General features: G+C 53.6%; 7 protein-coding genes across 7 annotated transcripts; 6 read left to right on the top strand and 1 right to left on the bottom strand.

The window, feature by feature from the left end:
• Positions 1 to 320: 320 nt before the first annotated feature.
• On the bottom strand, positions 321 to 854 carry J4E84_009674 (uncharacterized protein; the record flags this gene model as incomplete). The annotated part of the gene is made up of 1 exon (XM_049392236.1): positions 321 to 854. One exon carries the CDS (start codon positions 852 to 854, stop codon positions 321 to 323), a length of 534 nt encoding a protein of 177 aa, XP_049239998.1.
• Positions 855 to 2,022: 1,168 nt separating this feature from the next.
• J4E84_009675 (uncharacterized protein) lies at positions 2,023 to 3,057 on the top strand (the record flags this gene model as incomplete). The annotated part of the gene is made up of 1 exon (XM_049392237.1): positions 2,023 to 3,057. The coding sequence occupies one exon, from the start codon at positions 2,023 to 2,025 to the stop codon at positions 3,055 to 3,057; it is 1,035 nt and encodes a 344-aa protein (XP_049239999.1).
• Positions 3,058 to 3,083: 26 nt separating this feature from the next.
• J4E84_009676 (uncharacterized protein) lies at positions 3,084 to 4,042 on the top strand (the record flags this gene model as incomplete). Its single annotated transcript, XM_049392238.1, has 2 exons — positions 3,084 to 3,092; positions 3,599 to 4,042. The coding sequence occupies 2 exons, from the start codon at positions 3,084 to 3,086 to the stop codon at positions 4,040 to 4,042; spliced, it is 453 nt and encodes a 150-aa protein (XP_049240000.1).
• A 329-nt stretch (positions 4,043 to 4,371) lies between these two features.
• J4E84_009677 (uncharacterized protein) lies at positions 4,372 to 4,692 on the top strand (the record flags this gene model as incomplete). Its single annotated transcript, XM_049392239.1, has 2 exons — positions 4,372 to 4,378; positions 4,415 to 4,692. 2 exons carry the CDS (start codon positions 4,372 to 4,374, stop codon positions 4,690 to 4,692), a joined length of 285 nt encoding a protein of 94 aa, XP_049240001.1.
• A 345-nt stretch (positions 4,693 to 5,037) lies between these two features.
• Positions 5,038 to 5,861, top strand: J4E84_009678 (uncharacterized protein; the record flags this gene model as incomplete). The annotated part of the gene is made up of 2 exons (XM_049392240.1): positions 5,038 to 5,395; positions 5,512 to 5,861. 2 exons carry the CDS (start codon positions 5,038 to 5,040, stop codon positions 5,859 to 5,861), a joined length of 708 nt encoding a protein of 235 aa, XP_049240002.1.
• A 904-nt stretch (positions 5,862 to 6,765) lies between these two features.
• On the top strand, positions 6,766 to 8,705 carry J4E84_009679 (uncharacterized protein; the record flags this gene model as incomplete). Its single annotated transcript, XM_049392241.1, has 3 exons — positions 6,766 to 7,959; positions 8,010 to 8,239; positions 8,291 to 8,705. 3 exons carry the CDS (start codon positions 6,766 to 6,768, stop codon positions 8,703 to 8,705), a joined length of 1,839 nt encoding a protein of 612 aa, XP_049240003.1.
• A 924-nt stretch (positions 8,706 to 9,629) lies between these two features.
• J4E84_009680 (uncharacterized protein) lies at positions 9,630 to 12,013 on the top strand (the record flags this gene model as incomplete). The annotated part of the gene is made up of 2 exons (XM_049392242.1): positions 9,630 to 9,637; positions 9,748 to 12,013. 2 exons carry the CDS (start codon positions 9,630 to 9,632, stop codon positions 12,011 to 12,013), a joined length of 2,274 nt encoding a protein of 757 aa, XP_049240004.1.
• Between the last annotated feature and the right edge of the window lie 1,776 nt (positions 12,014 to 13,789).

Genomic DNA, 13,789 nt, shown 5'->3' on the forward strand with positions numbered 1-13,789 from the left:
CCTCCCCCTAAATCCCCCTACCCACCCAACCTCCTCACACTCTCCACAACCCCCTCCCCCTCCCCCTCCACGTCCAAACAATCCAAAAAATCATAACTCGCATACTCCCTCCTGGGCACCCTCGCCCTCCAACAAAGCCTCGTAGTACAATACCTCATCTTCTCCTTCCACACCCCATCCTCACTCGTCCCCCACCTCGCATGCCCACTCCCCTTCCACGTATACTTCACCGCACTGCTATCATCCCTCTCCAACACACTCCCATCCCTCTTCTTTAGTTCCAACACTCTACACGCCTCAATCTGGTCCTCCAGCCCCGGCTACTCCGGCAACAAATCTTCTCGAGTCTCGAATTCCAGATTAACTTCTTGGCAGGAAGATGGGAGTGTGAGGGATGCTAGTGTTTCAACGAGGCGCTGGCGTTCTTTTAGTTCGGCGAGCAGGGGAGGGAGGAGGTATGCGCATATCGTCCAGGTTATCCTGCGCCAGTGCAGATGGCTGAGTAGGAATTTAGTGAAATTGGAGGGTTTCAGGGCGACGAGGTTGTCGTGGAGGTGGTAGAGGCAGGCGCCGCGCTGAGAGGTGGTGTGGTGTAGCCAGATGTCGCCGTTGTACAACCACGACGTACTACCCAGATATCTGAAATGATGCGTCGCACTCCGTAATGGTATCTGATGGGCTTCCACGTAGATGAGGCGGCATGTGAGTAATAAGGATGTGTCGATCTTGGTGAGATAGGTGTGGAGGGGGCGGTAGAGGGGCGAGATGGAGTGGATGTCGATGGGACGGGTGTGGTCGTGCTGTTGGGAGAGGACGTGTTGGTAGATTGTGAAGCGGATTTCCGCTGGAAGCATGGAGAAAAATAAGGACTGGGGTTGGGGATGCGATGTTGAGGGTGTAAGGGACGCGAGGTGTCTACGCGTAGCACGGGCGGCGCGCTGGCGGGTGTAGCAGTCTTTTGGAAGGGATTTCGGTTGTGGCATCTCTGATTTCTCTTTATGGTTTTGATGGTGAGGTTTGGGATGGGTGTGTTAGGTGGTTGGTTTGGGTGATGTGTATGACGTCGTTTGGCGAGGCGATTGATTGAGATTTTACTGCCTTTCTTCACCAAAGTCCAATGCAAATGTCCTCAATTCGCCAATACTAGCTCTTGTACGAGTGACCAGCACATTGGTAACTTGAAGACGTTGAGTGTAGTGTAGCCGGAAGCATCGTGGTGCAGCATGTGAGCTCTGGTCATGGCCCGTGCGTCAGCATGGAGCCTTCCTTTTCGCCTGCACCCTTGCCTCACACCCATCACTCAAGTAGCGCAGGTGCTATTTTCTCTCACCCAGCGCACGAATTTGACGAAGAAATCCTGTTTCTGACTTGCAGCGATAACGTGAGTATGAAAGCCCCAGGGCTCCTCTGGGCTCTGAGGAGCAACGGAACGGACCCGTTGACACATGCCTCGGATGTGCTCATGATCGACTCCCAGCCCTTTACCTAGTGTAACGTTCGACTCCTCTCAGCTCGGACGTACCCGGAGAAACGATAGAAGTCATATACCTTTTGCCTACTTCTTATCATAATCTTCGATGCCGAAGCTGTTGCTCACGGTTGCCTACCGCAATGGATTGCCTCAGGTGTCTAGATAAGAATGGTCCGCAATTGGCCCCAGCTTACGAGGTCTAGTAATTGGTCACCAAGACCCATTGTATCTTTCAACAAAACGATACCATGCCACTTGTGAGGCCGCATCACCTGGCAACAATCTCGAATAATTCCAAGTTGTGGACTACTTTCACACCGAGTTACCGGGGCCTTGGACTGTGTAATTACACACAACGTCTAGAAGCACACTCACCGTACAGGGCAAACGTTCATTCAACAGCACTTCGAAATCGCACCCAAACCGGAAAGCACATAAAACAAAAGCTCTCGAGTTCTTCCAGGCTCAACGGCAACCTCCAGTCTCACTCCAACTCACTACTCACAAACTCCTCAAGTCGTTCCTTCAGTAGTCTCATCAATTCTACCAAAATGGCATCTCAACAAACAGACTCATCCGAGTCGTCCAGCCCCGCATCATCCATTGAAACAACAACACCACTTGTACCGGCTAGTTCTGCGTCAGACTCATCAGCTGCCTTCGACTTCGATGCCGTCCTATCCAAGCACAACGTCACCAGGAGTTGTCTCAACAGTGTCCGTAGTGTACTGATTGACATTGCGAAGGATGCAGGAAAGATCATGGTCGCAGCCGAGGATTGCATCATCACGACTGTCCACAAGAACAATACATCTGACGTAGTCACCAAATTCGACAAGCAAATCGAAGCCATGGCCGAACGACGCCTCGCTGAGGCCTTCCCCGAATGTGCCTTCCTCGGCGAAGAGACGTTCAAGCATGGCACCAAGCTCGCGGACACGCCGACATTCATCGTGGATCCAATCGATGGCACACTGAACTTCTCCCTCGGCGTGCCTAACTGCGCCATCTCACTGGCTCTGACAATCGACAAGAAGCCAGTCGTTGGAGTTGTGTTCAACCCTTTCCGCGGAGACATGTACCATGCGATCAAGGGCCAAGGCGCATACCTGACGAAGACCTTCACGAACCGCAAGATTAAGCTACCCATCAACCCCATTCCTAAACCGATGCCATCGCTTAACTCTTGTCTCATGGCCGTTGAGTGGGGTAATCAGCGCTCTGGTCCCAACTGGGCACTGCGCACCTCGATTCACAACGCTCTCCTCACCTCCAAAGTCGAGGGCGGCGCCATGTGCAAGTCAGTCCGCTCGAACGGGTCCGCAGCGTTGGACTTCTGCTACGTCGCACACGGCATGCTCGATGCCTTCTGGGAAGGAGGCGTGTACTCCTGGGATGTTGCGGCTGGGTGGTGTATTCTGGAAGAGGCTGGCGGTGTTGTTGTGAGCGCTAACCCCGGTGATTGGGACCCAGAGCTTGAGGGTCGTCTTTACTTTGCTGTGCGCAATGCTAAGCGCGAGGATCAGCGTGCTGTTATTCAGGAACTTTGGGGGATGATGGGGGATCGGAAGTTTGTGTTTCCTTGAATGCGGTTTTTCCGAGTTTACACGGCATGGGGATAGTATGGTGGAGTTTCATGCAGCACACGGCCGGGATCTGGTTTGTTTGGTCAGACAGTATGTCTTTGACTGAACTAATTGACGGTAGTATATATGTATATGAGAATCCCCTCGATATGCTTTCGCTGCTTCGACCAAACAAGAGTGAGCACCAGTGGTGTTGCACGTTAATTGCAATTGGAATGCCATTTCCCTAATGGACAGATAGCAGTGATGGCTCCGTCCTGTTTTGTGCGACTGATGCCTTCCATAGCACCCACAGGCCCTCATGTTCAAGGTAGTCACGACAGATGCTAGCTTCTTATCTGTCGCAAGACCCAAACAAACTTCCTCCATTACACTCTCACCCCAACACACCTCACTGCATGACCACCCATCCACACCGAAGCATCGTTTGCTGTGACAACGTTATTGTATAGCACATCCCTATCATCAACTCACCATACTCTTGATCAGCATCACACTCACCACCTCAACCAAGCTGTCTCGCAGCTCAGCATCAACCTAGCTACATCCTGTGCAATACCTGCACACCTCCCCTACCACGCTCGACCTCCAGTCCTTCGTAACCTACATCACCCTCACCAGCGCCTTCAACGACACCTGCAGTCCATGCAGCACCAAACCCACTGAGTACATGCCCTTTGACACCCGACGGTCCAAAACAACCCAACCCAAACGCCACACGCGCACATACTGCCCAAGGATCACCCACAGACGCCGCACCATCTTCGACCAGGGCCACGACCCCCGAACAACTCACTTCACCGGCAGGCCTCTCACCGCAACCGAGAGACTACACGTAGCCCGCCAACGCCTCCGCAAGTTCGAGAAGACACAGTCCCGCAAAGCACAGCGGAAGACTTGGGTCCGTAACGGAAGAATCAATACGCCGAGCAAACTCGACAGGATACACCTCAAGCTGAAGAAGATCTTCAACGGAAACTTCTGAGCACCTCCACGCCTACACTCTGACGTCTTGAGTGTGTTTATGAGCACGACTGCTACTTGTGTAACAAGCTCTGTAGCCTCTGGTGTACTCCAAGCCCCCGTCCAGGGACAAGGCCGAACACTTTCGAATCACCGACCGAGAGCCACCAATCCACTCGAACCACGCGAGAGGAGAAGGATCATCGAAGAGCGACGACTACGCAAACTCAGACGCCGAGAAGCTAGAGCGGAGAGATCAGCGAACCGTACGTTGAAGAAAGGACTCCGTGCTAAGATAGCCGACTTCTTTGGTATCTTCCGTCTTTGGTAGACGACTACGACCGACCTTTTATGACCTGTGCAGCCACATCTAGAGGTTGTGGAGCTAGTACAGCGTGCGCACCGTCGGCGCCAGCAATCGCGAGCACACCTGGTGTTATCTCGTCTGCAAGCACACCCATCTGGGCCCCTAGCTCTCCCAGTCGTCATCTCACAGCCGAGAAGGAAGAACTGCAGAAGAAGAAAGAGGAGCGCGCAGAGAAGAAGCAACAACGGAAGGAGGTCCGAAACGAGGCTAAAGCAGACACCAAGGCCAAGCTCCCGGATACGACTAGCAAGAAGGCTAAGCTTCGGCTGTACATCACCTTGTTCAAGCTCAGGTTTCATCTCTAGACTTGAGATCGGTTTCTCGTTCTGGAATACTACGTCCGACCTTACATGTCACACGGGGATTGTGGAACTAGTACACACTGCGCAACCAGCACACATCACGCATCGAGCACACCATTCTCCACATCTTACAATACCAGTACCAATTTCACCACCAAGAACGGAACGGTAGGGCAGAGACTGAAGATCAAGCGTGCGCGAAAGAGGCGACAGCGGAAGGTAGTTCGAGACAAGGCCAAAGCAGACACCAAGGCCAAGGTCCCACACGCGGGTAACAAGAAGACCAAATTTTGGCTCCACGTCAACTTGCTCCGGCTCAAGCTTCACCTCGGAACTTAAGATCAGTATATGGCAGACGGCGGTGATTGTGGTAGCGCAAGCTATAGTTCTGGTGACTGTGGCGGCGGCGACTCCGGCGGTTGCAGCACATCCCATACCGCAGGTGACGGAGGTGACGGCGGCAGCTACTCAGGCGGAGATTCAGGAACCGATTACATCCCACAAGGCTCCTCCTCGTCCAGCCGACCATTGACAGCCGAGGAGCAAGCGGCAGCGGACCGCAAACGCAAAGAACAAGAAGAACAGTGGGAGCGTGAGAGAGCGGAACGCAAAGAGAAGAAGCGACAACGAAGGGCAGTCCGAGCCGAGACCGCTACTGCAGTCAAAGCGAAGCGCCACGAGGCGGCTAAGCTGAAGGAGAAGATTCGTCTGACTGCCACGCTTCTTACACTCAAGCTCCATCTTTGAGCGACGCCAAACACACATCAAGGCTTTGAATGGAGTCTTCGTTCGTCGCCGCCGACTCTGGGACGACATCTTCAGGCGATTGCGGAACGACATCTGGAGATCGCGGAGCCGATTCAAAAGGCGATACTGGAGGTGACTGTGGTGCTGATTCAGGGAAAGACTGTGCCAACAAAGAACCTGATCCGACTGAACGAGAATACAAGTACACCGACTTCGCCGCTACACCCCAGACAGACACTGCCGGTCCTTCCACCTCGTCGCAGTCGAAGACACAACCCGATACTAGCACACCAGAAGAACGACAGCAACGAGAAGAGCGTATACAAGCAAGGACACAGAAGAAGGAGAAGAGAAAGGAACAGACGAAGAAGTTCCTGAACAGCGCCAAAGCTGTTGCTGAGAACATCATCAAGGGTAAGTTTTGAGGCTTCGATTGTTCGGTCAAGACTCGCGTACGTCTCAGCAAGCTCGAGCCCGGAACATTCACCCCATTTGCGCGGATGGGGACCAGTGTACGCAGCAGTCGGAGTTATCGGAGCGTGCGATTCTCCCAAGGCTCCAACGCTGGATCAGAGGCGAACTTCTCTCGCTGGCCGGGGGTGTATGTTCATCCAGGGAACTTCGTACACGCCGCCGACAGACCGAAAGACGAAGAAGCGTGGCAGAGGTGCCGCAACAGTTTCAGAAGACTGAAGGCTCGTGTCCGCAAGAGGAGGGCTGAACGAACCGACTCGCATGGCAAACGTCGGTAGTTTCGACATTCCTCGCCCTAACGCGGGTGAGCATACCTTTTATCAGAACGTTACCTGTTATGTTCACGTCTACGCGCCGACTACTGTACACCAAAACACCCCGAGCGCGGCGCCGGAGACTCATGCCGCGGTGGGAAGCTCATGCGAATCGGATCCGACCCTGTCAGTGCCCGAGAATCTAGGCGGAGTCGCTGCCAACCTCCGTCTTATCGACCTCGAGAGGGTGAAACGAAGGCGACTTGGAAAGAGACAAGCCCTTGTTGAGTGGGCAATCAGGAAACTCCAGAGGTTACTCCACAAGGTGACCTAAAACGGACGGTCGTTGTGAATGCGTTGGCATCGAGACCATGGCGGTAGGGCTCGTCGAGCTCGTCGGCCGTTCGGTCGACGTCGAAACGTGTTCAAGTGGAACAAGCGACGCGAGAGGTTCTGGCGTTGGCGTCGGCTTCATTTCCTGGCGTTGAAGTATTGGGTGGTTGGCGTCGCGTGTCGCTGGTCCAAGGTGGCTCGGAAGTGAGCACAGACCGCCCGCAACTGTGCATTGGCACCAGAACTGCTGCTCGCCATACTTCACGTCATGTTCGCCCGCACCACGCGCAACTCTCTTGCTACAGCCTCGAAGCAACCCTACATATGTCATTCATGTCTGCGCCGGACTAGACAGTCTCAATTGGGCGCTGCCAAACTTCCCACGCGTCACACAGCACGATCTCTCCACACTGAGACCCAGCCACCACCGACCCAGGATGGCACAGCGTTCCGAAAGCAGCTGAAAGATGCTGCGAAGCAACAAAAGAAAGAGAAGAGCGCCTCCTCTGGCGCCTCGAAGTCCTCGAAAAAGGGCAAAGATGTGCGACTAGAGAAGTGGGAGCTGACGGTTGGAATCGAAGTCCATGCCGAACTCAACACCGCGCGGAAGCTTTTCTCTGGTGCTGCGACCTCAGTCAGCGAGGCACCCAATACCCATGTCTCCTTATTCGACGTCGCATTTCCCGGTACTCAGCCTCACTTCCAGAAGGAAACCCTCCTACCCGCCCTCCGCGCCGCTATAGCCTTCCAGTGCGAGATACAGCCCAAGAGCAGCTTCGACCGCAAGCACTACTTCTACCAAGATCAGCCCGCCGGCTACCAGATCACGCAGTACTACGAGCCCTTCGCGACGAACGGCAAGATTACCCTATACCCTCATGACTTCCCGCCTGGCGCTGCCCCGCAACCAGGGCCTGTCGAGATTGGCATCAAGCAGATACAGATGGAGCAGGATACCGCAAAGACCGTGCAGCAACCCCCTTCGACCCACCTACTCGACTTCAACCGCGTTTCGCATCCTCTAATCGAAATCATCACCCTCCCTCAGATCCACGATCCCACGGTCGCTGCTGTCGTCGTTCGCAAAATACAAAACATACTCAAGGCTGTCAATGCCTGCACAACGGGCATGGAGTTGGGCGGACTGCGTGCCGATGTCAACGTATCGGTTCGTCAACGTGCAGGAGAGTCCTCGGAGGCTAGCCACTCATACCACGGTGTTACCGGTCTAGGACAGCGAACTGAGATCAAGAACCTGGCAAGCGTCAAGGCTGTGGAAGATGCCATCATCGCGGAGCGTGATCGACAGATCGACTTGCTCGAGGGTGGAGGTGTCGTTGAGGGCGAGACTCGCGGATGGACTCTTGGAAGCAAGACTACCAAACGTCTCAGAGGCAAAGAGGGCGAGATCGACTACCGCTACATGCCGGACCCAGATATTGCTCCGGTCATCATCGGAAATGTAAGCACGAATTTTACTTCTGGCATGAAGAGTATGCTAACCATTGCTAGGATCTCGTTGAACACCTCCGGAACACCCTTCCCAAGCTGCCCGATGTGAATGTGGACATGCTTGCCAACACATACGGACTCACTACCAAGGATGCCATCACACTTCTCTCCATGGACGATGGTGAACGACTGGAGTATTATCTGGACGTCATCCGCTGCCTGGTGCGCCAAACCGAGCAGCACGAGAACGACGTTCCGCTTGAAACCTTGGGCAAGATCACCGGGAACTGGTATGTTCATCTGCTATGCTACGCGTCGTAATTAAACTAACGCGTGACCAGGGTGTTGATGGAACTCGGCTCTCTCTTCCAAGACGAACCTTGGGACCCTAACCGCGTCCCGGCCGACTATCTCGCCGGTGTCATCTCGCACATACGTCGCAAAGAGGTCACATCGCCTTCCGCAAAACGCCTACTCGCTATCAAATTTGAGGGAGACGAGCGCAGCGTATCCGAAGTCCTTCACCAAGAGAACCTTCTCCTGCAACCACTCAGCCAGGAAGAGTACATCAAGCTAGCACAGACTCTACTAGAAGAGAAACCCGACATGGTTCGAGACATCACCGAAAAGGGTCAAGTCAAGAAGGTCGGCTGGTTTGTGGGGCAGATGGTGATTAGAGCCCCAGACGGAAGCGTCGAGCCAGACAAGGCGAAGGAAGTACTGCTGAACTTGCTGGCTGTAGGAGAGAAGGTGTAGTTGTGGCGTGGATACCCTAATGAAACTTATCTTTAAGATTGGTGCGTATTGCTTTTGTGCCGTGCCTTATGTGCTGATAACTATATGGTTATGGGTATAAGGGTCCAATGTACGGGTAAGGATGTCAAAACCACTGACGTTTGACAGCCCAACAACACTCAACCCACCAACTTAGCCAGTCTACAAGCAGTGCGGACCTCGTGTCTCGCTTCCAGGATATGAGTGCCCACAGCACACAGTAGTTGTAATAGAATCCAGGAGTCGGTTCAGGTCCCAGTCCCAGCGGCCGCGGGTACAACACCTGCTCGTCAACATCCCATGAACCAGCGCGAACGTCCACAATGTCCCCCGAACAAACCGCCGCATACCTCGCCCGCTTCCGCGACCGCATCGCCACAATCCGCCAGAACGTAACTGTCGTCTCCCTCAAAGGCAAGTTCACCAACTCCATCCCCAACTCCCTCCGCCGCAGAGAAGACCTGGGACGCCGGGGCGACAATGCACGAACGGCACTGTCTGCGAGCCTGGGTTTGTACTATACCGGCGTGGATAAGTCAGAAGAGGACTTACGGGATCTGAGTCCCGTGGACTGGGACCTTGAATCGGGCAACGAAGGAGATGGGGATGGGGATGTTGACTGTGATGGAAGGTCTGATAGCATGGAACCCCTCCGCCATCGAGATCGAGATTTAAGCGGAGAGGATATCAACGACGGGACGTGGGGTGGAGAATGGGAGTTGGATATGGATAGGGAGGAAGAGAGGTTGATGCGTATGGAACATCGTATCGCGGAGGAGAGAGTGTCCGGTGGGGATGGAGAGGGAGAGCGAGAGATGTACGTGGCGTATCATAGTTTGAATAGTGGGGCGGCGAGGAGGAGGGGGTTGGATGAGGTACAGAGGATGTATGAGGGTGGGGGGAGGTATGCTACGGTATGTGATTGACTTTTGGGGTGAGGAAGGGGATGAGTGGTTGCTGACGGAGATGTGCAGGTTGGAAGGAAGAAAGGGCGTGAGCTGCAGAGTATGCTGCAGAATATGAGTCCGGAGGAGTGGAACGGGGAGGTGCCAGACGCAGAAGCGCAAGATGAAGAAGCGCAAGACAGTGAGGCGCGAAACCAAGAAGCGCCAGATGAGGAAGCGCCAGATGCAGAGGCGCCAGACGAAGAAGCACCTCATACTTCTATCCAAGACGAAGAAAACGAAGACGAAGAACCACCCTATCCCGCCAGCCCAGGAAACGAAGACTCCATCTCCCTCCCCTCAAACCCCTACCCCGAAGACGACTTCCTCCTCCCCCTAACCCGACAACCCGCACGAACCACACCTCCCCCGCCCTTCCCCTCCCCTCCTAACCTAATCATCCACCCAAACTCCTCACCGGGACTATCGATTCCATCCCCCGGACTATCGATACCATCAAACCCCTACCCGGAAGACGCACCGTCCTCACCAACCTCCTCTTCCCAGCCCCCTCCACCACCACCACCACCCCGACCCACACAATCCCCCTCCCCATACTACCGCGCCGTAACACCGCCTACGCCGCACGCCCGCTTCCCGATATATCCTGTTGATAGAACGATTTCGCCTATTAGTCCGTTTAATGCGAGTCGGCATTTGATTTCTGCGGAGGGCACGGCGTCGAGCCTGAGTTACCGGATTGATCACAGACAGGAAGGAAATGGTGGATACAACAATGATGGTTATGGTGTAGAAGGGGGGTATACGTATGCGCCTAATCATCCTTATCACGGTATGAGTGCTCAAGAGACGAGCGAGTATTGGCTTGGGCTTGAGGGGTATCATACGGAGAGTGAGCGGAATCTGAGGAGGAGGGGTGAAGGGAGGGGGAGGAGACGGACGGTTTCTTCGCCTGTGCAGTATGATGTCGAGAGGGTGTTTGGGTCTGTGGGGGAGAGCTATGAGGGTGGTGGTGTAGATGGTGACAGGGAGCGTGAGGATGAGGTTAGGCGGCGGTATTTGGACGCTTTGACTGGTGAAGAGAGAAGGATGGCGGAGCAGGAAGAAGACGAGGAGTTCGCCATGAGGACTTCCTCTGGGGAAACCAATGCAGGGAGAAAGAACATGATGAACCGGCTCCTAAGCACCTTTGCATGTCGACCCGGAACCGTCACACCACTACACACCACCACCACCCCCAATCCAACCAACACAAACACACCCACCACCCCCGCCGTACCCACAACCCCAAAGAAATACACCATAGCCTACCTCTCCCACAAAATACACCGAACCCAAAAACACGAAGAAGAAGCCAGACTCCGAGAACGCCTCATGGCCCTCCGCCTAGCGGAACCATCTGCGCCGCAAACCCACCACATCGAAGACATCAACATCAACAACCCCACAGAAATCCCCGTTCTCGTCCCTAAACCCAAAGCGAAGAGGAGAAAAGACAGCACACAGCCTAACCCTAACCCGCCTTCTCTTGTCCCAAACCTAGAAAGTCGGACGCAGAGTGTGATTGGTCCGCCGGTTGGTCTTTCGCAGATGATTCAGAGGGCGCCGGGGAGTGTTAGGGTGATGACTCCTTTGCCGGTTTCTGTAGCTGTGTCAGATACCGGATCTTCGGGTGGAGAGAGAGGGGAAGAGGTTCAGCGTGGGCCTAGACAAGAGCACTCAGGTTCGAGTCTCAGCGACCGGTTACGGCAAACGCAACTTGAAGATTTACCTCTGCAACAGGATGCAGCAAAGGAGATACGGGATTTGATGATGGCGCTTGAACGGGATCAAGGGGAGGTGGCTAGCACGCCTGTTCGGTATACAGGTGGTCATGGACCACCGAACGGTGTCGACACGAGTACTACTCCGATTGAACGCGTGGATGAGCTGCCCGCTGGTTTTTCCCGTCCCGAAACGACCCCCTCATCGGGCCACACACAGCCCAGTTTGTCTGCGCACGAAACTCTCGAACGACACTTCCGTACTCAACGCCAAGTCAATGAGCGTTTCATCCGTCCTGTTCGTGCGATAACTTCGCAGTCGAGTAGTCGGACGCTGCCGAGGAGTTATCGGGTACCGGAGGGGCATGGTGGTGGAAGGGGTGTGCTAAGGGTTACTAATGTGGTTGTGCAGGGGGAGGAATTGGAGGGAAGTAACGAGGTTGGGGTTGGGGTTGATGGTGGTGAGGATGGTAAGGGTGGTGGTAGTGCGAATAATGTTGTTGAGAATCAGCAAGACGACACTGAGGAGTTAGCGGCGGATGGAGAAGAGCAGAAGGGTGAGTCTCTGCTCCGATATAATGGTGACGAGGAAGGTGGGAGAGATGTGACAGAGACTGGATGAGCGATACCCAGGTCGCTGCTATGAGTCTAGTCACATCGACTCTACCAAGTCGTTGGTATCACGTCTATTACTACTGCTGCGACTACCAAATTATCAGGTCAGAAGAAAGGCTAAAGTGAAGCAGTGTCTCGCAGAATATCTCTAGTGCTCACATGTTGTAGATGGCCGCCAATAGAGCGTTGGTGTCGAAATAGTAACAAGGGACAACGTCAACTCCCTCATTACACCCCACAAACATCCCCATACCCATGAACATGATCAAAAGCCCTCAGCAGCCCAAACAAATGCGCAACACCAGCACAAACAACCAAGCAATGCATAATCTGGTGACTAGAACCCCAGACATCAAACCGGTACGGATACCATTTCTCAGGAATCTACATGTAGTCAGTCCCCCATTTCCTTTTCTTGCGGACGCAGTAGTGGTAGTAGTAATAGGCTCAACCAACTTACTCTCATAGCGTACAACGCGCCACCCGTAAGATTAAACGTCGTCATCAACGCCATCCAGTCCAAACTCATCCTCCACATCTGCGTTTCCCAACCAAATTTCAGCAAGCCGTGCACGATGGGAATGATGAAGGAGAGACCGAGACCGGCATACATGGCCGCGCGGTAGGGTCGATACTTTGGGCGACGGAAAGCTGGGTGCAGTGTTGCGTAGACACAGGCTCCTGCTAAGACGGACACGAGCGTATAATATGTTGTTTGTAGTTGCGGTGTGCAGTAGAAGCCGTAGTATACGCATGGGATGGTGGAACCCCACATTAGTATCACTATGCCGAGCTAAAGTACTCAGTGGCTGTGTGGAGTGGTTGGGGGGGTTGTTTGCTTACGTAGTCGAGCTGGTTACCGAAGACGTGGACGCTTTCGCTGTGGTTGTTGACGACGTGGAAACTGTTTTGTGTGTCACTTCCTGGGTACCAGTGGAAGAAGGTGTGACAAGACTTACGTTGCGGATAGTGCAAAGCAGATAGCGACTCCAAAGAAGAAGGTTGAGAATACGACTACGTCCGCTGTGGTTGCTGTGTCGTATCTTGGCTGCAAGGAATAGTATACGGGGATAGGAAGCGCGAAGAATAGTGCTGATCCTATAAGGTGCGAGAAGATGTTTACTAAAGAAAAGTCAGTTCGCCTCCTGCAGGCATTGTGTATAATCTTACCGGTTTCATTGTGGATGCCGAGGATACTTTTCAAGGACTGTTTGTAAGATTTTGAGATTGCCCTGGATGTCGCCCTTAGAGAACTTCTATAAAGAGGATACCAATATTATTACCTATAGCCTGACAGAATGTACTCATTGTCTCTAACCCTAGTGAGCGGATGTCGATGATAAGTAATCTAATGATGAATATACTGGTACCAACTCGCTACAACATCGGTCAGCTATAGAAACACCATGCAACCAACTATCTTACGTATCTCATCCCACGTCAACAACGAGCCTCGTTGCCTTTTTCCCATTTGATCGCGAGGCTCAGCCTTGCAACCATTAGCCTTGGCATGCACATACGCGGTAGACGCATGCGTACCTGGGTTTTCGCTGTTGAACCGACCTGTTCTGCAGGTCGTCGAGGACGAACACTCATCTTAAAAATGGTAATTCTCTGGGCGTGAAAACATGAGGTGGGATGCAAAGTCGAAGTACAAGCGGCACAGCCCATGTGCATGTGATTTAGCGCAGGAACAGGAAAGCCGATGCACGAATCAATTCGACGCAACCTTGGAAGACGCCTGATCTCCACAACGATCCTTTCGTTCCACAATCCTCGAATA

The sequence above is a fragment of the Alternaria hordeiaustralica genome (genome assembly GCF_023758085.1).
Source record: "Alternaria hordeiaustralica strain BMP 2776 chromosome Unknown scaffold_31, whole genome shotgun sequence".
In the NCBI taxonomy this organism is placed as follows: Eukaryota; Fungi; Ascomycota; class Dothideomycetes; order Pleosporales; family Pleosporaceae; genus Alternaria; species Alternaria hordeiaustralica.